The 25,541-nt window shown below is 41.3% G+C and overlaps 2 protein-coding genes and 1 long non-coding RNA gene across 4 annotated transcripts in view; 1 reads left to right on the forward strand and 2 right to left on the reverse strand.

Annotated features, from left to right (window-relative positions):
* The window catches only part of LOC100511652 (glycerophosphodiester phosphodiesterase domain-containing protein 4), an 882,168-nt gene that overhangs the window by 558,470 nt on the left and 298,157 nt on the right, over nt 1-25,541 (reverse strand). The window lies entirely within an intron of this gene.
* The window catches only part of RSF1 (remodeling and spacing factor 1), a 157,534-nt gene that overhangs the window by 102,637 nt on the left and 29,356 nt on the right, over nt 1-25,541 (reverse strand). For both annotated transcript variants that reach the window (XR_014814231.1, NM_001142834.2), the window contains 1 exon segment: nt 3,881-3,972. Coding sequence is in view for 1 of the 2 variants with exons in the window: in NM_001142834.2 (NP_001136306.2) it covers nt 3,881-3,972 (92 nt within the window). In the remaining variant the exon portion in view is untranslated.
* Nucleotides 735-25,497, forward strand: LOC146399742 (uncharacterized). Its single transcript, XR_014814803.1, has 3 exons — nt 735-788; nt 20,723-20,940; nt 21,536-25,497. It is a non-coding gene; the product is annotated as an uncharacterized LOC146399742 (long non-coding RNA).

Genomic DNA, 25,541 nt, shown 5'->3' on the forward strand with positions numbered 1-25,541 from the left:
GAAAGGCACCAGATACAGAGGCTACCTATTATTGTATGATTCTATTTAAATGAAACATCCAGAACAGGCAAATCTATAGTCAGAAAACAGATTAGAGGTTGCTAAGGACTGGGGGAAGGAAGAAGTAATTGCTAACAGGTATGGGGTTTCTTTTTGGGGTGATAAAAATGTTCTGCTTTAGGAGTTCCCGTCGTGGTGCAGTGGTTAACGAATCCGACTAGGAACCATGAGGTTGCGGGTTCCGTCCCTGCCCTTGCTCAGTGGGTTAACCATCCGGTGTTGCCGTGAGCTGTGGTGTAGGCTTGGATCCCGCGTTGCTGTGGCTCTGGCGTAGGCCGGGGGCTGCAGCTCCAATTCGACCCCTAGCCTGGGAACCTCCATATGCCGTGGGAGCGGCCCAAGAAATAGCCAAAAAAAAAAAATGTTCTGCTTTAGATACTGGCGATGACTACAGAACCTTGTGAATATATTTTAAAAAACATGAATTATATACTTTCAAAGGGCAAAGTATGTGAATATATATCAATTCAAAAAAAGAGAGCTAGAACCTTGGTTATGACCATAAAACTGTTTATAAAACTGTCTCATCTCAATTCTCAAATTTTATGAAGAAACCAAGAAGCAAGGGGGCAAAAATAGATTATCCATGGCCCCAACTGTTGTTAAGAGTGGGGTGAGGAAGCTCCCGTTATGGCTCAATGGAAATGCACCGGACTAGTATCCATGAGGACGCAGGTTCAATTTCTGGCCTCGATCAGTGGGTTGGGGATCCAGCATTGCCGTGAGCTGTGCTTGGATCTGGTGTTACTACGGCTGTGGTGTAGGCCGCCAGCTGCAGCTCCAATTCAACCCTGAGCCTGGGAACTTCCATATGCCAAAGGTGCAGCCCTAAAAAACAAAAACAAACAAACAAAAAGTAGAGCTGAGATTATTATACAAGATATTTCAACCTCAGTTCTCAATTCATAAAAATAAAGCAATCCACTTTATTTTATTTATTTATTGCTATTTCTTGGTTCCGCTTCCGCGGCATATGGAGATTCCCAGGCTAGGGGTCTAATCGGAGCCGTAGCCATCAGTCTACGCCAGAGCCACAGCAACACAAGATCCGAGCCACATCTGCGACCTACACCACAGCTCACGGCAACGCCGGATCCTTAACCCACTGAGCAAGGGCAGGGACCGAACCCGCAACCTCATGGTTCCTAGTCGGATTCGTTAACCACTGCGCCACGATAGGAACTCCAGCAACCCACTTTAATAAACAGATTTCAAAAGACCAAAGCCCTTTAAACATTGTTAAAATTAATGTCCGAAAATTCCAGCACCTCTTTTTACTGTCCAGACCTAGATTCTAAATCATTAATATTTTATTAAAGGCAAAACAGTAACTTCACTGGTATTTTTAAACATACTTTAATTAAAAATTTGCTTACTTAATCATTCATGGTTTAATATAGTTCAGAAATTTAATTAAACATTAGCTAGTTAATCAAGGCTCTTTAGAAAATCCCACAGCATCAAATTTATTTGTTTTGCTTTGTTTTTGACCCTGTCTGCACCATCTGGAAGTTCCTGGGCCAGGGATCGAACTCACACCACAAAAGCTACCAGAGCTGCTGCAGTGACAATGCCAGATCCTAAACCCAATGTGGCACAAGACAACTCCCAGAGCATAAAACTTTGAAATGCTGAGCCAACTTTCTGGGGCTTCAAACTTGTGCAAAAATATTGACCTCTATCTCATATTAGGTTTTTCAAAAGTTAAGAAGCTCATACCAGAGTTCCCTTGCGGCAGAGAAGGTTAAGGATCTGGTGTTGTCACTGTAATGGCTTTGGTCACTGCTGTGGTGAGGGTTCAATCCCTGGCCCAGAAGCTTCCACATACCGAGGGGTGCAGCCAGAAACAAAGACAAACAAACAAAAAACAGTGAGGGGGAAAAAAAAAGAAACTCCTACTACTGAGAGTTCAGGGTCTGTATCTCCTCTTCTTGAATCTGGGAGAACTGTGGTTGCTTCAATCAACAGAGTGAAAGTGACCTTTCATTTCAAATTCCCAACCCAGGGAGTCACTGAGCTGATTGAAATGAATATTGTGTTACGTCACTTAATTTGGAGGGTTGTGTTAAATGGCAAAGATAACCGGAATAGCACGTAATTTTTTTATCATAAGAACAAGCAACTCTTGCTCCCTGACGGTTTTTCTTTTCATAATACTTTACAATCACAAACACCCCCCTCAAAAACAGGTATGAAAATACATGTATATGTAAACAGATATATACATATTTTAAAGAGGACAAGAAAATTACACAGGTTTCCAATCACCTAAAAATATAACCTAATGTTCTGGTATGGTGCAGTTCAAAATACTCCCTCCCCCCAAACTGTGTGGTTCTCAAAACTTAGACGCAATTCCAGATGATTTTTCCTGAATGGTCTTGCCCTTGACAGCGTTTATCCACAAGCCATCATTTTCTTTTCTTTTTTTTTTCTTTTTAAAAGGGCTGCACAAGGAGGTTCCCAGGCTAGGGGTCAAATCGGAGCTACAGCTGCTGGCATATGCCACAGTCCACGGCAATGCCAGATCCTTAACCACTGAGCGAGGCCAGGGATCGAACCTGCATCCTTTTGGATCCTAGTTGGGTTCGTTAACTGCTGAGCCATGACGGGAACATAAAGCAATCATGTTCTGATTACTCAGGTGGTTCTCCAGACAGCTTCAGCCTAGTGATAACTTAAAAGCCTTCTATACTGACTTTTCCATACTGGTCTTTGGATATTTTACTTTTTAAGTAAAGACAAATTCTGGCTCTGCCTACATATACCAAGTGATCTAAAGAAAAAAACGAGGAAGTTCCCATTGTGGCTCAGCAGTAAGGAACCCGACTAGTATCCATGAGGATGTGGGTTCAATCCCTGGTCTTGCTCAGTGAGTTAAGGATTCAGCGTTGCAGTGAGCTGTGGTCTAGGTCAGAGATGCAGCTCAGATCTGTGTTGCTGTTGCTGTGCTATAGGTGGGCAGTTGCAGCTCTGATTAGACCCTTAGCCTGGGAACTTCCATATGCCACAAGTGTGGCCCTAAAAAAACAAAGAAAAAAAGAACGAAAAAAATGACAACTTTATTGGGCCTTATCCGTATCTTAATTGATTTAATCAGGATGATTTTAAGGATCAACTGAGAGAAGACATGGAAAGTCCTGGGCAGTGTTAGGCACAAATAAATATAATACCTCTGAAATCTAACTTTAGGACTCTAGACTATTGTTTAGTAGCTGCAAAAGAGATCACATACTAATAGTAATCAGATGGATTTCTGAGTTCTATTTTGCAACTTTTAGGAGACCTCTTTACTTTTTGCTGTTGTTGTCTTAGGGTTGTACCTGTGGCATATGGAGGTTCCCAAGCTAGGGGTCAAATTGGAGCTGTAGGCCTATGCCACAGCCACACGGGATCCAAGCCCAGCCTGTGACCTATATCACAGCTCACAGCAATGCCCCATCCTTAACTCACCAAGCGAAACCAGAGATCCTCATGGATACTAGTCAGGTTTATTACCACTGAGCCACAATGAGAACCCCTTAGGAGACCATTTTAAAATTTAAAGCAGGGAATTCCCCTTGTGGCTCTACAGCCTTGATCAGTGGGTTAAGGATCCAGCATCGCTGTGAGCTATGGTATAGGTTGGCAGCTACAGCTCTGATTCGACCCCTAGCCTGGAAAACTTCCATATGCCATAGGTACGGCCCTAAAAAGCAAAAAAAAAAAAAAAAAAAAAAAAGAGAGAGAGAGAAAGTTAAAGCATATTGTGAAATGGAACATCAATTTGTGATGTTAGAGTAATATTCTGTAGTGTGTAAGGTAATGTACAAATACTTACCTTGATCAAATATTTTTCCCATCTATCTGCTGTAACAGATTTGCCAATCTTTCTCATCAACTTCAAGTGGAGCTCCACCAATTCTTTCGGTACTTAAAAAGAAAAAAAAAAAATACTGTTAGCCAGCAAAAGAAAACATTTGTAAACATTTACAATTATAAAAGACCTTTTCCCCATGCTGAATACTTTTTCAAAGTAAATGGTGACTCACTCGTCTTCCAGATCTCTGAATCAGAAAAGACTGTCCTAGGGCAAGAAATAAGTGAAAAACCACTTCCCTAAAATGAGCAGGAATATTCACATTTTCTTTCAAAACATCAGGAAGTAAGTGAACTCTAATGCAAACCGCAGACCTTGGGGTGATAGTAATGTGTCCATGTAGGTTCATCAATTGTCACGAATGTACCACGGCCGTGCGGGGATGTGCACAGCGAGGGAGGCTGCACATGTGTAGGGAAGATGGAACCTGGGATCTCCATCCTTTGCACTCAATGTTTCTGTGAATCCAAAATTGCTCTAAAAAGTAAAGTCTACAAAAATTACCATCAAGTAAAAGAACTTAACTATACAACTAAAATTCCGACTGTATGTTTCTCCTATCATGTATTTGGCTTCTTTACTGAGATACCAGATCAAAGTATGGATTCACAGAACTAAAAAGGAATCAAGGAATATAAATTCTGAGTTGACGGATATCTCAGAAATACTCTAATCATTTTCAAACTGCTGCAGAAAACTACTCTTCTGATCTATCTGTTATCTAATGCGCTAAACTTGTCTATAGCATCTTTTTAAATCTTTGCTGACAACCTCCAGGAACAGAAAATTTACTTAACCTTCCAAAATTCTAATTATTAGACAGTTATCCTCACACGAAGTAAAAAAATCTGCCTCCCTATGTCTTCCTCCCCTGGTTCTTGCTCTTATTTTCTAGTTTCAAAGGAAATACTTTCAATTGCCTTTTACTGGAAACTTCAAACATTTGAAGATTGCGTTATCTTCCCTTAGGTTTTCTCTTCCAACTGGAAACAACCAGAGTTCCTCCAAACATCCCTTGGGCATGATATGATTATATGGTGTAATTTTATTAATTAGATCTGAGGGAAATAAAGGACATGCACACTTAGCATTTTGCAAATAATAAATACTGCTAGTAACCAAAGAGAAATTACAGGTGTATGATCTTATAAGTGTCCATAATCAAATACATTAGGAAAATGCCAGTTGGAGAAATATATATTTATTTTTACCACAAAAATTCTTGAAGCCTTTATTGATTAGTCTTATATGCACTGCAAATATCCAAGACAGAGATATAATCTGCAGCAGTCCCTGACAAATTTTATCACGGAATCCATTCTGTGAAACATACAATGTCTTACGTATACAACTGCTCTGAAGTATAGGCTGGGAAGCGATGGACTAATTACTTTCAATCATTCTTTCAGACCCTTTTATTTTCTACTAGAGCTACTTCTAACTTGAAACAACTCTGAAACATAAGAATATTTCCCGGAGCTCCCGTTGTGGCTCAGCAGAAACAAATCCGACTAGGAACCATGAGGTTGCAGGTTTGATCCCTGGCCTCACTCAGTGAGCTGTGGTGTAGGTGGCAGACACGGCTCGGATCTGGCATTGCTGTGGCTCTGGCGAAGGTCAGCAGCAACAGCTCTGACTAGACCCCTAGCCTGGGAACCTCCATATGCTGCAGGTGCGGCCTTGAAGACAAAAAAAGAATATTTCCCCATTCAACAAATTTCTGTAGGTCCACTATTAGTAAGCAAAAATAGTTTCTGCCTTTAATGAGCCTTCTTAAGAGAGTCTTCTCAGGAGGGTAGAAGGTCGGTGAGCTAAAGGTAAGAGATAGACATCTACGGCCATACCACCCGGAATGCACCCGATCTCATCTGGAGCTAAAGGACAGAAGCACATGAGGGATAATAATAGACAAGTAAACAGACAATTAAACTAAGTGAAGACCAGAATGTATGAGACCGAAGGTGGGGGGGGGAGAAAAGGGGGGAAAGATATTGTTTGCAAAAGTACAGCAGACATAACAGGCTGAAAAATAAGGTTAATATACGAAAATCAACTGCCTTCTTATTTACCAGTAATAAAAAACTGGAATTTCAAAGTAAAAAGAAAATATCATTTATATTAGCACCAAAAGAAAATTAAATATTTAGGTATAAACTAACAAAATATGTACAAGGTTTTTTTTGGTTTTTTTTTTTTCTGGTCTTTTTGCCTTTTCTAGGGCCATACCCACAGCACATGGAGGTTCCCAGGCTAGGGGTCTAATCGGAGCTGCAGCTGCTGGCTTACTCCAGAGCTACAGCAAGGCGGGATCCGAGCCACGTCTACGACACCACAGCGCACAGCAATGGCAGATCCCTAACCCACTGAGCAAGGCGAGGGACTGAACCCTCAACCTCATGGTTCCTAGTCAGATTCGTCAACCACTGCACCACGACGGGAACTCCTATACAAGGTTTTTAACAAGGAAAATTTAAAAGCTCTGACGAAAGAAATCAAAGATCCAAATAAATGGAGAGATATTCCATGTACATGGACAGGAAAATTAAATATTGTCTCTGTAACTTGATCTACAGATCCCAGTGCAATCCCTACAAATCCCAGCCAGTTATTTTGCAGAAGTTGACAAACAGATCCTCAAGTTTATACGGAAAGGCAGAAGACCCAGAATTGCCCAAAAAGTACTGAAGGACGATCCAAGGACTGATGCTACCTGACTTTTAAGACTTTCTCTAAAGCTACAGCAATCAAGACAGTGTGGTACTGGCAAAAGTCACACAGAGAAATGGAACAGAGTAAGAGCCCAGAAATACACCCCCACAAATAAGGTCAGTTGATCTTTGACAAAGGAGCAAAGACAATTAATTCAATGGAGTAAGGATAGCCTTTTCTTTTCTTTTCTCTCTCTCTTTTTTTTTTTTCCTTTTTTTAGGGCTGCAAGTGCAGCATATGGAAGTTCCCAGGCTAGACGGTCTAATTGGAGCTGTAGCTGCCGGCCACAGCCACAGCCACAGCCACAGCAACACAGGATCTCAGCCCCAAGTCTGCGACCTACACTATAGCTCATGGCAACACTGGATCCTTAACCTACTGAGTGAGGCCAGGAATCAAACCCACAACCTCACAGATACCAGTTCATTACCACTGCACAACAGCAACTCCCAAGGATAGTCTTTTCAACAGATAGTGCTGGAACGAATGGACATCTACTTGCAAAAACAACGACTCTAGACAGAGGCATGGATGGACCTAGAGATGATCACACTAAGTGAAATCCCGCAGAGAAAGATAAATACCATTATGATATCACTTACATGTGGAATCTAAAATAGGACACAAATAAACCTATTACCTATGAAACAGAAGTAGCCTCAGACACAGAGAACAGACTTGTGGTTGCCAAGGAGAAAGGAGGTTGGGGGAGGGATGGTCTGAACGTCTGGGGGTGCAGGTGCGAACTACTACATACGGAAGGGATACACAGCAAAGTCCTATTGTATAGCACAGGGAACTATATTCAATATCCCGAGACAAACCATAATGGAAAAGGGTATAAAAAAGACTGTATATATGTGTAACTGAATTTGCCGTACAGCGGAAATTAACACAACATAGTAAATCAACTTTAAATAAAAAAAATAGACCCACTCCTCAAATGACAGAAAAGGAATGACAGGAATGGTGACTCGGTCTAAGAGAAGAGAAGGGCAAAGAAACCCTAAGACTTATGAGACATTTCCACCCCTAAGACCCCTACTGGACAAGGACTGATACAGGTAACCGGGCAAGGCCAACAGGAGAAAACCACATGTTTCTGGACCCCACATTGGTAACCCCCATCTTTGAGGGATTAAAAACCCCTATAAGACAACAGAGAGGGGGACTCTTCTTCCCCATACCAGCCTGTCCTGGGAGCTGTTTTCCTTTGCTAAAGCAAGACTTTGCTTGCTTTAAACAAATAAATAAAATAAAATAAAATTAGGAATAAAAGACACCTTAAACAAACAAACAAACAAACAAACTGGAACTGGAAGCATCCAGAGAAAGGGCATAATCATAAAGAATCTTATAAGGCCAGGCTACAAAGTTTACATTTTATTTAAAAGTTTAAGCAGGAAAGTGTACTATAATTTAGAAGGATCTCAGCAACTACACTGTAGGAAAGCAGGTTGCTTTTATTTGCTTATTTGTTTTAGCAGACGTTACTCATGGTAGAAATTAGATATAAATTCAGGAAAATATCAAACCAGAAAGATGGGAGTAACCTGAACTAAGGCAGAGTGGGAGAGAGAAGTAGGCAGATCTGTGAGATTTTTAGAAAACAAATAATAAAACTTAGGGATTGACAGTTTGTACAAAGTGAGTGAAGAAAAACTGAGGCAGTGGCTTAAGCAACTGAGTAGCAATGCCAACGACAAGACATCAGGAAGAAAAAGACCAGGGCACCATCCTCAGCTCTTTCACCAAGACAAAGAGACCATGATTCTGGTCAAGTTCTTCAAACACTGACTCTCAGATTCCCCATCTGTAATAAAGGGCTGCACTGCCTATCTTACAGTTTTAAACAAGCAAAAACGTTATATAAAGGTAAAACATCTTTATTTTTACTTCTGCTATATTTGGGGAACCAAGGTCGGTCTCAATTTGTCGTTTTCTCTTTTACCCAAACACAGTGGTCCTGTGATTCTACCTTCCTACATCTCACCTGGGCTCAATTTCCTCAATTTCTCTAGGATATCATTGTACCTTTCCACTTCAGAAAAACAGGTAGGAATAATCTCCTATAACCAAACCAATCTTCGAAAAAAATACTGCTTTCATGTCACTTTCCAATTCATAAATATCTTTTATGGCTCCTAGTTTCCACAAAACTCGTCCAGATTTCTTGCCATAGTCACAGTCCCAACATTCGTTTTCAAATCATGCTGACCTGTTCACTATCTACTAAGCATATCCAGCTCATGCCTATATGGGTTTTATTCAAGCCCTCCAGTTACCTGTTTTCTAACTCTTGAATCATATTCATCTTTCAAAATCTCAAAAGTCTCTGATAGGCTCCCGATGGTCCTAGTGACGTCTTTGTCCTTGGAATGCCCATGACATTTATATTAGCTTTGCCACTCATTCAGCACTTAGGCCAAAGCTTCACACCTGTGTTTTATCTATATCTTCCACATCACAGATAAATGAAATCACACACACCCAAAAACGTTTTGGCCGTACTTGCAACATGTGGGAGTTCCTGGGCCAGGGGATCAAACTGGTACCACCGCAGTGACAATGCCAGATCGTTAAACCACCAGGGAAACCCAAAATCACAAAAAGTTTTGATATAATTGATATTATTTACAAAAATCTGCAGTTCCTGTCATGGCTCAGGGAAACAAACCTGACTAGTTTGTTTCATGATTGAATCCATGAGGATATGGATTCAATTCCCGGTCCCGCTCAGTGGGTTAAGGATCTGGCATTGCTGTGGCTGCGGCACAGGCTGGCAGCTGTAGCTCTAATTTGACCCCTGGCTTGGGAACTTCCACAGGCCACATCCGCAGCCTTAAAAAAAAAAAAAAATAAAAATAAAATAAAAGCCAATGGAGCTCTCTTGTGGCACATCAGGTTAAGGATTTGGCGTTGTCACTGTAGTGGCTTGGGTTTGATCCCTGGCCCAGGAACTTTCACATGCTGTGGGTATGCCCAGAAAAAAATTACCAGAGGACAAATATAAATGTATACAATAAATATGGCTTTAATCCCACTTTGCAAATGTAGTCACTGTTGATTTGCCATGTAGAAGTAGATTACTTGATTTGCTTATTAGAGCACTGGCTCTTACACAGCACTATCTAATAGAAATATAAAACAAGCCTCATAATTTAAATTTTTCTAGTAGTTCATTCACAAAAGTAAAAAAAAAATCAGTATTAATTTTAATAAGATGTTATTTAATACCATATGTACCAATGTTATTTCAATACATTATCAGTTTTAAAAATCTCAGAATTTTTACATTTTTTACTTGACATTTTACTTATGTTTAAAATTGAGGTATGATTGAGATATGACATAATATTAGTTTCAGGTGTACAACATAATGATTTAATAGTTGTATACATTACAAAATACTCACCACAACATAGGTCTAGTTAACATCCATCATCATACACAGTTACAATTTTTTCCTTATGTGTACTTGTACAATCAATCCTCTCAGCAACGTTCAAACACCTACTACACTATACAGCGGGAATTTAAACAACACTGCAAGTCGACTATACGTTAATGAAAAAATTAAATATGCACACGATCATTTTCTAAAACATGCACTAACAACCTGTACATTTACTTATTTAGCACCTGGAACATTTCCTAAATAATATCATTTCCAGAACATCAGGTAATTATTAACCTCCTCCTAAGAATTATCTATTAACCAACTTCATGTCATTCTGGAAAAATACAGGTTTTGTCACAACAGAACCAAGACCTCTACCTTGTCACATGATAGATTTGATACATAACCTCTAACAGACCCGTTTCTTTCATAAGGCCTCAGGAAGATGAAAGTCAGGTGCTGTGTGAATTCATGAAGGATCTGCCAAGGTGACACAGGTATGAAGCAGCAGTAGGTGGTAGAATCCCAGACTGTATTACTGATCCAAATACTGAAAGATGGTCTATAGGTTGATTTTTTTCTTTTTTTAAAATTACTCAAATGAATTTATCACGTCTGTAGTTGTAAAATGATCGTAACAATCTGATTTCACAGGATTTCCTTCCCATAACCCAAGGGCATCCCCCACCCCCCAACCTGTCTCCTCCTCTGGAGACCAAAAGTTTTTCAATGTCTATGAGTCAGCATCTGTTCTGCAAAGAAGTTCAGTCTGTCCTTTTTTCAGATTCCACATGTCAGTGCAAGCATTTGATGTTGGTGTCTCATTGTACGGCTGACTTCACTTAGCATGATAATTTCTAGGTCTATCCATGTTGCTAAAAATGCTGGTATTTCGTTCCTTTTAATGGCTGAGTAATATTCCATTGTGTATATGTACCACATCTTCTGGATCCACTCCTCTGTCGATGGACATTTAGGTTGTCTCCATGTCTTGGCTATTGCAAATAGTGCTGCAATGAACATTGGAGTACATGTGTCTTTGCGAGTCATGGTGTTCTCTGGATAGATGCCCAGGAGTGGGATTGCTGGATCAAATGGTAGTCCTATGTTTAGTTTTCTGAGGAATCCCCATACTGTTTTCCACAGTGGTTGCACCAATTTACATTCCCACCAACAGTGTACTAGGGTTTCTTTTTCTCCACACCCTCTCCAGCACTTCTTGTTTGTAGACTTTTGGATGATGGCCATTCTGGCTGGTGTCACGTGGTACCTCATGGTGGTTTTGATTTGCATTTCTCTAACCATAAGTGATGTTGAACACCTTTTCATGTGATGTGCTTTTTAGCCATCTGTAAGTCTTCTTTGGGGAATTGTCTGTTTAGATCTTCTGCCCATTTTTGGATGGGGTTGTTTGTTTTTTTGGTATGGAGCTGCAGAAGGTGTTTATACATTTTGGAGATGAATCCCTTGTCAGTTGATTCACTTGCAAAGATTTTTCTCCTACTCTGTGGGTTGTCTTTTCGTTTTGTTTAGGGTTTCCTTTGCTGTGCAGAAACTTTTAAGTTTGATTAGGTCCCATTTGTTTATTTTTGTTTTTATTGTCAATACTCTAAGAGGTGGGTCTGAGAAGATGTTGCCGTCGTTTATGTCAGAGAGTGTTTATGTCAGAGATGATGTGAGCTACCCTCACTGTCAGTGAGCCTTTAAAGGGTTACTCTTTCCTTATAGGTACTTAACAAACAGCTTCCGGCAGAGGGAATCTGAGGTACTGCAGCAGGCAATGGCTTCCAAGACCATATGCCTCCAACTTTAATCAAACGTTCCTGGAGTTCCCGTCGTGGTGCAGTGGTTAACGAATCTGACTAGGAACCATGAGGTTGCGGGTTCAGTTCCTGACCTTGCTCAGTGGGTTAAGGATCCGGCGTTGCCGTGAGCTGTGGTGTAGGTTGCAGAAGCGGCTCGGGTCCCGAGTTGCTGTGGCTCTGGCATAGGCCAGTGGCTACAGCTCCAATTTGACCCCTAGCTTGGGAACCTCCATATGCCGCGGGAGCAGCCCAAAGAAATAGCAAAAAGACAAAAAAAAAAAAAAAGTTCCTATTTCCCTTCTCTCTATTCTCTCCACTCAATTTAATAATCACAGGAGGGGATGTGGGTGTGGGGGGGGGGGAGTTGTGAAGGAAAGAGAAAGACCTAAAACAAATTAAAAAACACAGTGATAGAATAGTGTTTAAGGAAAAAGAGGGATTTCCCCTCAACATTTTTTTCTCTAATAATTTTAAACCTAGTGCAAAGTTAAAATACCGGTACACCCTTTACCTAAATGTACTAACTGCTAACATTTTAAGGAAACATTTTTACATTGGGTAAAATCACCAGTGCAAGGCTCTCTAACAAAGACCATAAAGAATCAGCCGGAGTTCCTCTTGTGATTCAGCAGGTTAAGAACCCAACATAGTATCCATGAGGATACGGGTTCAAGCCCTGGACTCGCTCAGTGGGTTAGGATCTGGTGCTGCTGCAACCTGCAGCGTAGGTCGTAGAGATGGTTCGGATCCAGTGGTGCTGTGGCTGTAGTGTAGGCCTGCAGCTGCAGCCCCACTTCGACCCCTAGCACAGGAACTTCCATCTGTTGCAGGTTCGGCCAGAAAAAGAAAAAAAAAAAAAGCCACCCAAGCCAAGGAAGGGAAGAACGAGCCAGGCACAAGGAAATGCCTGTAGAGAAGGCCTACAGCTAAAAGCTCACAGGGTGGCAGGAAAGGGAAAATGGTAAAAGACGCCACTGGAGAAGGAAGCAAAGGTCAAATCTTAGAACTCCTTGGGGCCACGTGAAGAGTTTGTTTCATTCTCAGTATAGTGACAAATCCAGAAAGAATTTAGGAAGGTTTCCTGATCTAAGTTTTTAAAAGATCTCCCCATACCTAGGATCTGCTTCGTAATAATCTAAGCGACAGGGGGGTGGATGGAGTTATAAACCAAACAAAATTACAAAACTGCACTGAATCTGGGCGACAAGCATGAGAAACTTCATTATACAACTTTCTACTTTTGCGCAAGTTTTACATTTTCCATAACTTGAAAAGATACAGGGTCTGTGGAGATGACTTTGGTTGCTCTGTGAGGAATGAACTGGAGCAGGGGTGGGAGATGTGGGGGGTAAAACATTTACTTAGGAGGCTAGTGCCACACTCCAGGCAAGAGAAAACGACAGCTTGAACTGGGGTTGTGGCACTAGAGATGCAGAGAAATACCCCAAAGAAAACTGCAAAATCTAGAAAATCTTAAAATTTCTAAGGAATTTTCACCAATCTTAAAAACTGACCACTATATAACTGTCTTCTGAGTGATTCCTTATTAGTTTGTTCTTTTTTTTTGTCTTTTTGTCCTTTTTAGGGCCATACCCATGGCATATGGAGGTTCCCAGGCTAGGGGTCCAATCGGAGCTGTAGCCACCGGCCTACACCACAGCCACAGCATCACAAGATCCGAACCGCTTCTGCGACCCACACCACAACTCACGTCAACACCGGATTCTTAACCCACTGAGCGAGGCCAGGGATAGAACCCGCAACCCCGTGGTTCCTAGTTGGATTTGTTTCTGCTGCGCCACGACAGGAACTCCAGTTTGTTCATTTTTTAAAAACAGAAACCACAGCTTTTTGTTTGATTATGATTTAGAAAGGCAACATATACACATTTAATAATAAAGTCAAATAAACTTATGTGTACCACGTCTTACTTCTCACACTCATTTCAAAAGTTCACACTGCACTTAAACGCCAGCTTTGTATTTCAACTAAGGAGTCTTTAAACCGTGTTATATGTATGTTATGAAAAGCACTAGAAAGAGTCAGGAGAAAGGGGCACCCATCACTGCTATCTTCCAATCCATCTGTACAGCTATACTTTTTTTGGGCCATGCCCTGGGCATTCTGAAGTCCCCAGGCCAGGGATCAAACACAAGCCATAGCATAAACCAGAACCACCACAGTGACAATGCCAGATTCTTAACCCACTGAGCTACCAGGGAACTCCTAAGGCTTTGGAAACAGTTACTTCACTTCCAAATTGTCTTCTGGAAAAATGACAACTATAAAAGCAAAGTCTACCACAGTATATATTCCCAATGGGGGCAATACTGCTAACAAGGGGACAAAAACTGGTCCCTGAGGAAGGTAGAAAAATCTCAGATAATGGTTTATGGTTTTCCACAACTTTACCTGACACAATCTTATTCCTTACATTTTTTTTTTTTTTTTTTTTGTCTTTTGTCTTTTTTTTGTTGTTGTTGTGGTTGTTGCTATTTCTTGGGCCGCTCCCGCGGCATATGGAGGTTCCCAGGCTAGGGGTTGAATCGGAGCTGTAGCCACCGGCCTATGCCAGAGCCACAGCAACGCGGGATCCGAGCCGCGTCTGCAACCTACACCACAGCTCACGGCAACGCCGGATCGTTAACCCACTGAGCAAGGCCGGGGATCGAACCTGCAACCTCATGGTTCCTAGTCGGATTTGTTAACCACTGCGCCACGATGGGAACTCCTTATTCCTTATATTTAATTTCTCCTGCTAGAAAGAAATTAATTTAAAAGTTAAAATTTTCTCTTTAGGGGAGTGATCATTAAAAAAAAGGGGGGGGCTGAGAAATACTGTGCTTTTAAGAATTCAAAGGCAAGCACTGTTACTCAAAATGTAAACCATTAACTCAGACAAATGCTCAATCTGCAGAAGAGGTTGTACCTACTTTCCACTATAAAGGAAGTAGTAAACTGCCTTCCTACTCCGTAGGAACTAATTTTATCCATAAAGTTAAACAAAATAATGGGAAAATTGTTACAATTTTAATATTTAAATAAAGCAGAAAATCAAGCACACCAGCTAAAAAACTTGTTTTAAATTTTTCCCAAATACTGATAATTAAAAGAAAATAAGAACTAAGTATTAACAGGAAAAGAGAAAAAATACAAGCGGGCTCTTTGACATCATATAGTCAATTTGTAATTATCCATCACCAATTTCCTCTTCTTCCTCTCTCCCATCCTTAGGTGTAAGCTCCAAAAAGATAGGGGCCAGATGCATCTGCTTTTTTCATCACTACGTCCCCAGCACCAAGCACAGTTCCTGGTTCATTCAGCTATCCGATGAACTAGAATATGGGCAAGATGAAGAAGAAGGAAACAACAGTGGGAGAGAAAGTGAGGCAATCTTTTAAGTTCTGCAGAAAGTTCTGCCGATAAGAGTTCCGTTAAGTGTGAAAGAAAAATTATCTGAACAGTATGTAGGAAAGTGATGAGGAAGATGAGATGAAAAAGACGGCAAAAGTGGCTTTAGAATTTCGGTTCACTGTGTGAGCCTTCTGGTGACAGCATGAACCCAAGACAACCTATTTACAGGATTTTATTACTCCTTTTCTCTCCCTTTTGATGGTAAGGATGGAAGAGGTGAATGTTCCCATAAACATCTGGAGAGAAGAGCCAACAATGAAGTCCAGATGTTTAAATGAGTAACTTTTACTATACAGTGGTTTCCTAACACCAGACTTCTATAAAGCACCAGACATCTATCTACCCCGATGATGTATGTTCCACAGCATTTAAAAACTTAAAAGCACAGTAGAAGATGTCTTTATGGTTCAATACAATGATTTTAGGTGTTATAAACCAGGCTTATGGTTTTTTTAAGACAATTCTTCATATTTATGAATTTAAATTAAGAAAACTCCATGACTTTTGTGTGTGTGTGTGTGGTTCTTTCTTCACACCTACCACACGGAAGTTCCCAGCCTAGGGGCTGAATCAGAGCTGCACAGCAAGGCCGGATCCGAGCCATGTCTATGACCCACGCCACAGGCCACGGCAACACTGGCTTCTTAACCCACTGAGTCACAACCAGAACATCCAAGAACTCCACGTCTTTATAAAATTTATGTTGTCTTTATTCCTTGCTAACAAGTGATCAGTTCATACTTTTCTTTCAGTCAACATTCATCTGCCAAGCAGAGATAGCTAGATGAGTAACACACTATGTCATCTTACAGTTTCCTGAAATTTTGGCAGTAAGAATAACAAAATGGATTCACTGTAATTTCTACAGTTATTTCGGAGAGAAAATGCATATGAAAATAAACCATAAAGAAATGTACAAACCATTGAGTTCCCGTCGTGGCACAGTGGTTAACAAATCCGACTAGGAACCATGAAGTTGCGGGTTCGGTCCCTGCCCTTGCTCAGTGGGTTAACGATCCGGCATTGCCGTGAGCTGTGGTGTAGGTTGCAGACGCGGCTTGGATCCCGCGTTGCTGTGGCTCTGGTGTAGGCCAGTGGCTACGGCTCCGATTCGAACCCTAGCCTGGGAACCTCCATACGCCGCGGGAGCGGACCAAAAAAATAGCAAAAAAAAACAACAACAACAACAAAAAAAATTTAAAAAAAAAAGAAATGTACAAACCAAAGTTACTGTTATTCACCACCAGATGGTGATCATGTCCTACTTAAAACAAATGCTGACACCTTATTTGGGGGCCAGCCAGCTGAATGCTAAAAATTATCAATAAGCAAGTCAGGTTGTCTGAATAAAATGCTGATGATTTAAGGAGGTTCGAATGAAACTTCAGTGAAACAATCGATGAGAAACAGGTTCTGGAGTTCCTGTTGTGGCTCAGTGCTTAACGAACCTGACTAATATCCCAGACCAATGAGTTGCTAGTTTGGGTTTACAACGACAAACCCACCATGCTGAATTTCATGGAAGTCCCACACATTCCATGCTGTGTCTAGCCTCGAGATCTTCGCACGTGCAGTTCCCTCCATCATCAAGTCACCTCTACTCATCCTCAGAGTTGTCTGGTTGCTACTTCTTAGGAAATCATTATTTTTCCCATTCTTTGATTACTCTTTTATTGGGATTAAGTACTCCTACTGGATACCCCAAATTGATTCTACACACTACACACTATATCACAAATGTCTGATCACCTTTATCCCACATTAAGCAAGCCTGTGTCTTCAGCACCTAGGACAGTGCCTAGCACATACCATAGATTTAATAAACGCTTGTTCATGAATGGCTGATTTGGATTTAAAAAAAATTTTTTTACTCATAATCATGACCTACTTCTAAGCCAAGTAACCGATTGATTAGCAAATGAATAAATAAATACTGGCTTCTTGCTCAAACTTAAAGAAGCAGATAGAAAAACAGATGTTTTCTAAAACCACTAAATGAAACACATAAAACAGAAAATCCATTTGGCAATGTGCATTTATGCCAACCATAAACCAGCCTTTATGAATGAGCTTCTAAATATGACAAGAAGACAAACTAAGATAAGCAACAACAACAACAAAAACCCTGAAGCGACTATGACCTTGTGACCCCCTTCATAGTCAGTGACCCCATCCTAGCCTCAGGCAACTACTGATCTGCTGTCACTAAAGATCTGTTCTTTCTAGAATTGCATGTAAATAGAATCATACAGTATGTACTCATTTTGTCTGGTTTTTTAGCTCAGCATGTTTGGGGGATTCACTCAGGTTTTGCGTATTATCAGCACTCTACTCTTTTTTTAATGTGAGTAGTACCTCACTATATGAATTTACTGGTTCACCCAACCATCTGACGACTGCTCAGGTTATTTCCAGTTTGGAGCTGTTATGAGTAAAGCTGCTATGGACATTTGTGAACAAGTCTTTGTGTGGACACACACACACACACACACCCATACACATGTACATTTTTGGCTACATCCAAAGCACGTGGAAATTCCTGGTCCTGGGACTGAACCCGAGCAACAGCACTGACAATGCCAAACCCTTACCTGCTAGGGCACCAGGGAACTCTATTTTTATTTCCCTTGGATAGAGAATAGAGGGAAATGATTAGCAGTATAGGAGACTTAGGTTTAATTTAACAGAAAACTCCCAAAGGCTTTGCCAAAGCAGTTGCGCCATTTACTCTTCCCGCCACTACTGTACGCGTTCCAGTTGATTCACATCCTCACCGACATCTGAGGTACTGGTGGTCACCTCAAAAGAATGTACCTTCGGCAGCGGTGTTGGGTAGTGTTCCAGAAATGCCAGTAACCTCCAGTCTGTTGATAACACTGGTCATGTCTTCCACATTCTGACAGATTTTCTGTCTAGCTGCACTATCAATTACTGAAAGGATTGCTGAAATTTCTGATTCTAACTTTAGACTGTACATGTGTCCTTCAGTTCTATCAATTTTTGCTTCACATATTTTAAAGTTCTATTATTGGGGAAAAAGACAACTGTCATTACATCTCCCCAATAAATTAGCCCTTGTAGCATTATATTCCTTGTTCTGAAGTATGCATTTTCTTTCTTTCTTTTTTTTTTGGGGGGGGGGGCACACCTGCAGCATGCAGAAGTTTCCAGGCCAGGGATCGAACTTGAGCCACACCAGTGACTGACAAATCCTTAACCACTAGGCCAGGAGGAAACTCCCGAAGTCTCCTTTTTTTTTTTTTTTTTTTCTGTCTTTTGTCTCTTTAGGGCTGCACCCGCGGCATATGGAAGTTCCCAGGCTAGGGATCTAACTGGAGCTATTGCTGCCAGCCTACGCCAGAGCCACAGCAATGCCAGATCAGAGCCGCATCTGAGACCTACACCACAGCTTATGGCAACGCCGGATCCTTAACCCCCTGAGCAAGGCCAGGGATTGAACCTGCAATCTCATGGTTCCTAATCGGATTTGTTTCCATTGTACCAGGACGGGAACTCCTCCATTTTCTTTTTTTTTTTTTTAAGTTTTCTCTTTCTTTTTTCTTTTTCTTGGCTGCCCCATGGCATATGGAGTTCCCACGCCAGGGATCACATTCAAGCCACAGGTGCAATCTAAGCCACAGTTACCGCAATATCGGGTCCTTAACCCACTGCACCTGACCAGAAATTGAACCTGCATCCCTTCGCTCCCAAGACACTCACCGATCCCGGTGCGCCATAGCGGGCACTCTTCCCTGAAATCTGCATTTTCTTTTTTTTTTTCTTTTGCTTTTTAGGGCCATATCTGCGGCATACCTAGCACCAGGTTAGGGGCTACAGCTGTCGGCCTACACCACAGCCACAGCTATGCAGGATCTGAGCCACGTCTGTGACCTAAACCACACGCTCACGGCAATGCCAGACCCTTAACCCACTGAGCAAGACCAGGGATGGAAGTCACAACCTCATGGTTCAGTCAGATTCCTTTCTGCTGCACCACAATGGGAACACCAAGTTTGCATTTTCTGATATTAGTGTATAGCTATTCCAGCTTTCCTATTAGCTTTGTGCAGTATAACATTTCCTATCCTTTTATTTTTGTATTTAAAATGAATTTTTATAGCATGTAATCGGGTCCTGCTTTTTTATCCACTCTGACAATCTTTTATTTAATTTTACTTAATTTTCACTTAAATACCACAGGTGGCTAGTGGTGACTAGAGACTGGAGAGAGCAGGTTTAAGCCAAAGACTACTAGCAAACTACAACAGCCCAGAGGGCAAATGCAGCCTGTCACCCGCTTTTGTACAGCCCAGGAACTAGAAATGGTTTTACATTTTTAAATGGTTGGGGGTAAAAATCAAAAAAATTCAAATGAAAAATAGTATTTTGTAATGCATGACAGTTACATGAAACTCAAATTTTAGCGTCTATATAAATAAAGTTTTATTGGAACACTGCCATACTTACTCATTCATGTAATGTGTATGGGGTTACTTTCATTCATGCTACATGGGCAGAACTGAACAGCTTCAACGAACATTGTACTGACCATAAAACCTAAAATATTCGTTAATATCTGGCTTTTTATGGCAGAAATTTGCCAAACCCTGATAAGACCGTTTATATTTAATGCAATTACTGACATAATTGTATCTAAATCTACAATCCTACCATTTATCTTCTGTATAGCCCAATGTTTCTTTGTTCCTTTACTCCATCTCTTCCTGTCCTCTTTTGGATTAACTGGGCACACTTTAGCATTTCATTTCATACCTACTACTGGCTTATCAGGCATACTTCTTTAATATTTAGCAGTTGCTCTAGTTTTAATAATACACATCTTCAACTCAACAGAGTGTACCACAAAATTGTTTTCCATTATTTCTCACCACAAACACTAAATTTGAAGAGATTCTGACAAATTTATTAAAATCTCCTAACAATAAAATTAACTAACAATAATAATATCTGATCAGCATGGGGAAGAATAACCAGACTGGGTTGAGAACATTTCATATAAAAGCAATGATAGAAACAGCTCAATTTAAAAAAAACATAGGGGGGAGTTCCCATTGTGGTTCAGTGGTTAATGAACCTTACTACTTTTACGTAAGGACATGGGTTTGATCCCTAGCCTCGCTCAGTGGGTTGGGGATCCCGCATTGACATGAGCTGTGGCACAGGCTGCAGACAGGGCTCAGATCTGGTGTTGCTATGGCTGTGGCTGGCAGCTGCAGCTCTGATTCAAACCCTAGCCTGGGAACCTCCATATACCATGAGTGTGGCTCTTTAATAATAAAAAAAAAAAAGGAGTTCCCGTGGTGGCTCAGTGGTTAACGAATCTGAATAGGAACCATGAGGTTTCAGGTTCAATCTCTGGCCTTGCTCAGTGGGTTAAGGATCCAGCGTTGCCATGAGCTGTGGTGTAGGTGGCAGACATGGCTCGGATCCCGTGTTGCTGTGGCTCTGGCTTAGGCTGGCGGCTACAGCTCCAATTTGACCCCTAGCCTGGGAACCTCCACAGGAGCGGCCCAAGAAATGGCAAAAAAAAAAAAAAAAAAAAAAAACAAAACAGGGAGTGCCCTTCGTGGCTCAGTGGTTAACGAACCCAGCTAGATGAGGGTGTGGGTTTGATCCCTGGCCTTGCTCAGTGGGTTGAGGATCCGGCATTGGTGTGGCTGTGGCATAGGCCGGTAGCTACAGCTCCAATTCAGCCCCTAGCCTGGGAAATTCCATATGCCTCAGGTGTGGTCCTAAAAAGTACAAACAAAAAACAAGCAAACAAATCAAAAAATAATGAAACGAATAAAAATAAAAACAAAGCAACAAAACACACAAAAAGAAAGAAAAAATAGGGGAAAAAATGATACAACGCCACTGTTAGCCTATGTGGCATATACTATTTATGTAAATCTAAAATTGGCACTTAGGAGTTCCCATCATGGCTTAGCAGAAACAAATCTGACTAGTATCCATGAGGATGCAAGTTTGATCCCTGGCCTCCCTCAGTGGGTTAAGGATCCGGCATTGCCCTGAGCTGTGGTGTAGGTCATAGATGCAGCTGGGATCTGACATTGCTATGGCTATGGTGTAGGCCGGCAGCTACAGCTCAGATTCGACCCCTAGCCTGGGAACCTTCATGTGCCGTGGGTGCAGCCCTAAAAATACAAAAAAAAATAATAATAAAATTGGCATTTTAAAATTGTTTAATTGATTTGTGGACCCTGAGTTATGATTCACTTAAGCCATAAATCCCTAAAACCATACATATTTCCTATTTCATATAAGCAGACATTATATTCGCTATCTAACCTTGGCGACCCCCTGGAATGTAAGATTCTTTAAAATTTTATTCGTAAGACCCAGAGAAGAGTTTAGCATACAGTATACACTCAATTTACATTTGGGGAATAAAAGGTCCCCTTATCTTAATTATCTAAAAATATGATAACGGAAGTACATTACATCAAGAAGGTGGGCTGTCCCTCCTCCACAAATCCTTTGAAACGACAGTAAAAACAAAAAAAGGAGAAAGTCGTTAAGCTTGGGTTTCCAATCAATATGGAATAACAGAAACTGTATTTACTTTATGCCGGAAACAACTAAACAATAGAACAAAATACAGGAAACAATGATACTTAAAGACATTAGACAAGAGGCAACAAAAGACATGAAAGATTAGAAACAAAGACGATAAAATACTATAATTGTCCCAATATATAACTTGTGTTGAGAGCTGCAAAGAGGGAAGACCCAGTCAAAACCTGGCAATTCTCCTCTGTCCAAGAGATAAAGCTGGGAATCAAGAAGGCAAATTAGATATGAACAAGAGGTCATGGAGCAGAGTGACAAAGAGGTGAGAGGCGTAGAGACCACTCTGGAAATCTGCAAACAGACCCTGTGAGTCTTCAGCGAAGTACTGATTAGTGCATGTATGTCAGGAAACTACCCAAGGTCAAGGAAAGAAGCACTCAAAAGGAAGAGCGAGAACAACGTCCAACACTCACACAGGTCTTATGACCAAGTTCTGTCCCCAAGAGCCAAAACAGAAAAGCTCATACTTCAAATAACATTGGTTAGAGCAGAGGTCAGCAAATTACATCCCACAGGTCAATCTGGTCCACCTTCTGTTCTTCTACAGGTTTTTATGAAGGATGGTTTTTACATTATTAAATAGCTGAAAAAAAGTCAAAAGGCTTTCAATGACAACTGAAAACTATATGAAATTCAAACTACAGTGCTTAAGAATAAGGTACACAATGTGTTCATTCATTTAAGTACCTTCTATGGCTGCTTTCACACTACAACAGAAGGGATACGTAGCTGGGAAATAGACTGAACAGCCCACAAAGCCTAAGACATTTACAGAAAAATGATCTTGTGTCAGTAGGAAGAAAACTAACCCTAGAATAAACACATATCACACCCTACCAAAAAAACTTAAAAAGCAAGATACTAAATAATCAGTTTCCAAGTAACTGAGTCATGTCCTAGAGTTCAAAAACATCTAGTATCTAGCCTAGAAAATTCACAATGTCTAGTATCAAGTCAAAAATTATGGGACACTGGAGTTCCCACAGTGGAACAACGGGATAGGCGGCATCTCTGTGGCACTGGGACACGTTTGATTCCTGGCCCAGCACAGTGGGTTAAGGATCCAGCATTGCCATAGCTGCAGCTCAGACCTGACCCCTGACCCAAGAACTCCATATGCTGCAGGGCAGCCAAAAAAGGAAAAAAAATTACCAGACGCAAAAAGAAAGCAGATAAATTAAACCCATAATAATGCAACACCAAGTAGTCATGCTGCGAGCCACACGGGAAGTCCTAAATCCATAATGAGAAGAAAAAACAACCAAGCAGGTGAAGCCATTAAAAAAAGAAAAAGAAAAAAAGAAAAGAAACAACAATAACAGCCAATAAAGGAGTGTGTTCTGTGTGTGTATGTACATATATATATATGTACGCACACCCAATGGACTATTAGCCATCAAAAAGAATGAAATCTTGCCACTTGTGACAACATGGATGGACCTGGAGAACATTATGTTAAATGAGGTCGATCAGACAGAGAAAGACAAATACTGTCTGATGTCACTTACATGTGGAATCTAAAAAAACCAAGCAAAACAGAAATTCATAGATACAGAACAAACTGCCAGAGAGGAGGCTTTGGGGGTGGGGGGTGGGGGATGGGGAACCTGAAATAGGTGGAGAGAATTAAGAGGCATAAAGTTCTACCTACAAAATAAGTCATGGGGATATAACATTCAGAATAGAGAACACAAGCACTATTGTAATAACTTTAAATGGTGACACACAGTACCTTATAGGTCGATTATACTTTAATTAAAAATTTAAAAAGAGCATATAGGTTCAAGATAATGTTGTACAAAGATCCTAAACACACCTCCTCCCCTGGAAACAACAAACAACAAATCCATAATCACATGCAGAATAATTCCCCCTGAAAGGGACCAGAAAACTGGACAGCGCTGAGATGGGTGGAAGAGATAGAGATATGACGACACTAAACAAAAAAAAACACACCTCAGCCACAACCTAGAATTGGGAAGGATCACAAAGTTATTCGGCTATTTCCACTGAAGAACAAGGGAAGTGCGTTCCCCATCAGGCACCTCAACCTCTAGATCCTGAATATAAGAGTCCTCAAAACGTCTGGCTTTGTTTAAACACCAACAATGAATGCCTGCAGGAAAACTACACAACTACAGGGAACAAAAAGCCTGCTCGTAAAGGGACTGCACACAGACTCTGTCAACCGAAAACTCAGCGCACAAACACCTGGACCAGAAGGAAAAGGAACCCACCTAATTAATTTTGCAGCAACTGCCTGATAGGGAGGAACGGCCGGGGATGTTTTCAGGGGACTGAAACACTGCTGGGAGCCATTTTGGGAACCTCCGTCTCACCTGTTAGTGCCAGTAGGCATGGCCCACCAGGAATTCCACCTACTTCTTATGCTTCCTCTGGGCCTAAAAGCCAGCCAGATGAAAACCCTCCCACTGGGCCCCAGCAGCCAGGCCCCACAGCCTTTCTCCCGACAAGCTCCCACCCACCTATGCGCCCAAGCAGTGGCTGCAACCCCACCAGCTCGGGACAGTGCAAGCAGCCCACAGAGGGGAACCCCCTGAGTGCTGGGCTCGGAAGGCATGGAAACAGCCCCACACGGTATTTCCCACATTCGGCAACTCCTTCAGGACTGGGAGAGGTAGCTGATCTACCTAATACATAGAAACAAACAGATTCAGGCAAAATAACACACAGAAACACGTTCCAGTCACAAGACCAAGACAAAACTCCCAGAAAAAGAACAAAACAAAGATAAGCAATCTACCTGATAAAGAGTTCTAAGTAATATTCATAACGATACTCTCTTAACTCGAGAGAAGAATGTGTGAACTTCAACAAAGAGACAGAAAATACAGAACATAACAGAGGGCATTCCCTGGTGGTCTAGTGGTTAGGATTCAGTGCTTTCACCACTGCAGCCCAGGTGCAGCCCCTGGTCTGGGAACTGAGATCCATCATCGAGCCACTGCACACCACAGCCCAAAAAAGACATAACTGAATTTTTAAAAATACACTAGGAGTTCCCAATGTGGCACAGAGGGTTAAGGGTGGTGTGGCCATTAAAAAAAACCCCACAACTAGAGGGATTCAATAGCAAAAAGGGTTGGGGGGGGCAAGTGTATGGCAATAGACTTAATGTGGTAGCGCCCTGCAGTGAACACACAAATGTTAAACTATAATGCTGTATACCAGAAGGTTACATAACGAAAAATGAGAGGAGAAAAAAAAGAAAAGCCTTACTTAAAAAAACAGAGCATTCCCTTTGCAGCTTAGTGGAAACGAACCTGACTAGCATCCGTGAGGATGCAGGTTCAATCCCTGGCCTTGCTCAATGGGTTAAGGATCCAGCGCTGCCTCGAGCTGTGGTGTAGGTCATAGACTCAGCTCGGTGCTGGCGCTGCTGTGGCTTTGGTGTAGGCCAGCAGTTGCAGCTCCAATTCAAATCCTAACCTGGGAACTTCCATATGCCACGGCCCTAAAAAGCAAACAAACAAAAAAAAGAGTTCCGTTTTGGCTCGGCAGGTTAAGTAAGGATCCGGCATTGTCACTGAAGTGGCTCATGTTGCTGCTGTGGCTCAGATTCGATCTCTGGCCTGGGAACTTCCATATGCTGAGGGCAAGGCAAAGAAAAAAAAAGAAGGGAAAAAATAAAAAAAGGAAAAAAAGTGCGAGTGAGCGCACACAAATGTGACACAGAATA

The sequence above is a fragment of the Sus scrofa genome, chromosome 9 (genome assembly GCF_054392235.1).
Source record: "Sus scrofa isolate SSC_HxYL_T2T_F1_AM1 chromosome 9, Sscrofa_HxYL_maternal_Yorkshire_Landrace_v2.0, whole genome shotgun sequence".
Classification (NCBI taxonomy): Eukaryota; Metazoa; Chordata; class Mammalia; order Artiodactyla; family Suidae; genus Sus; species Sus scrofa.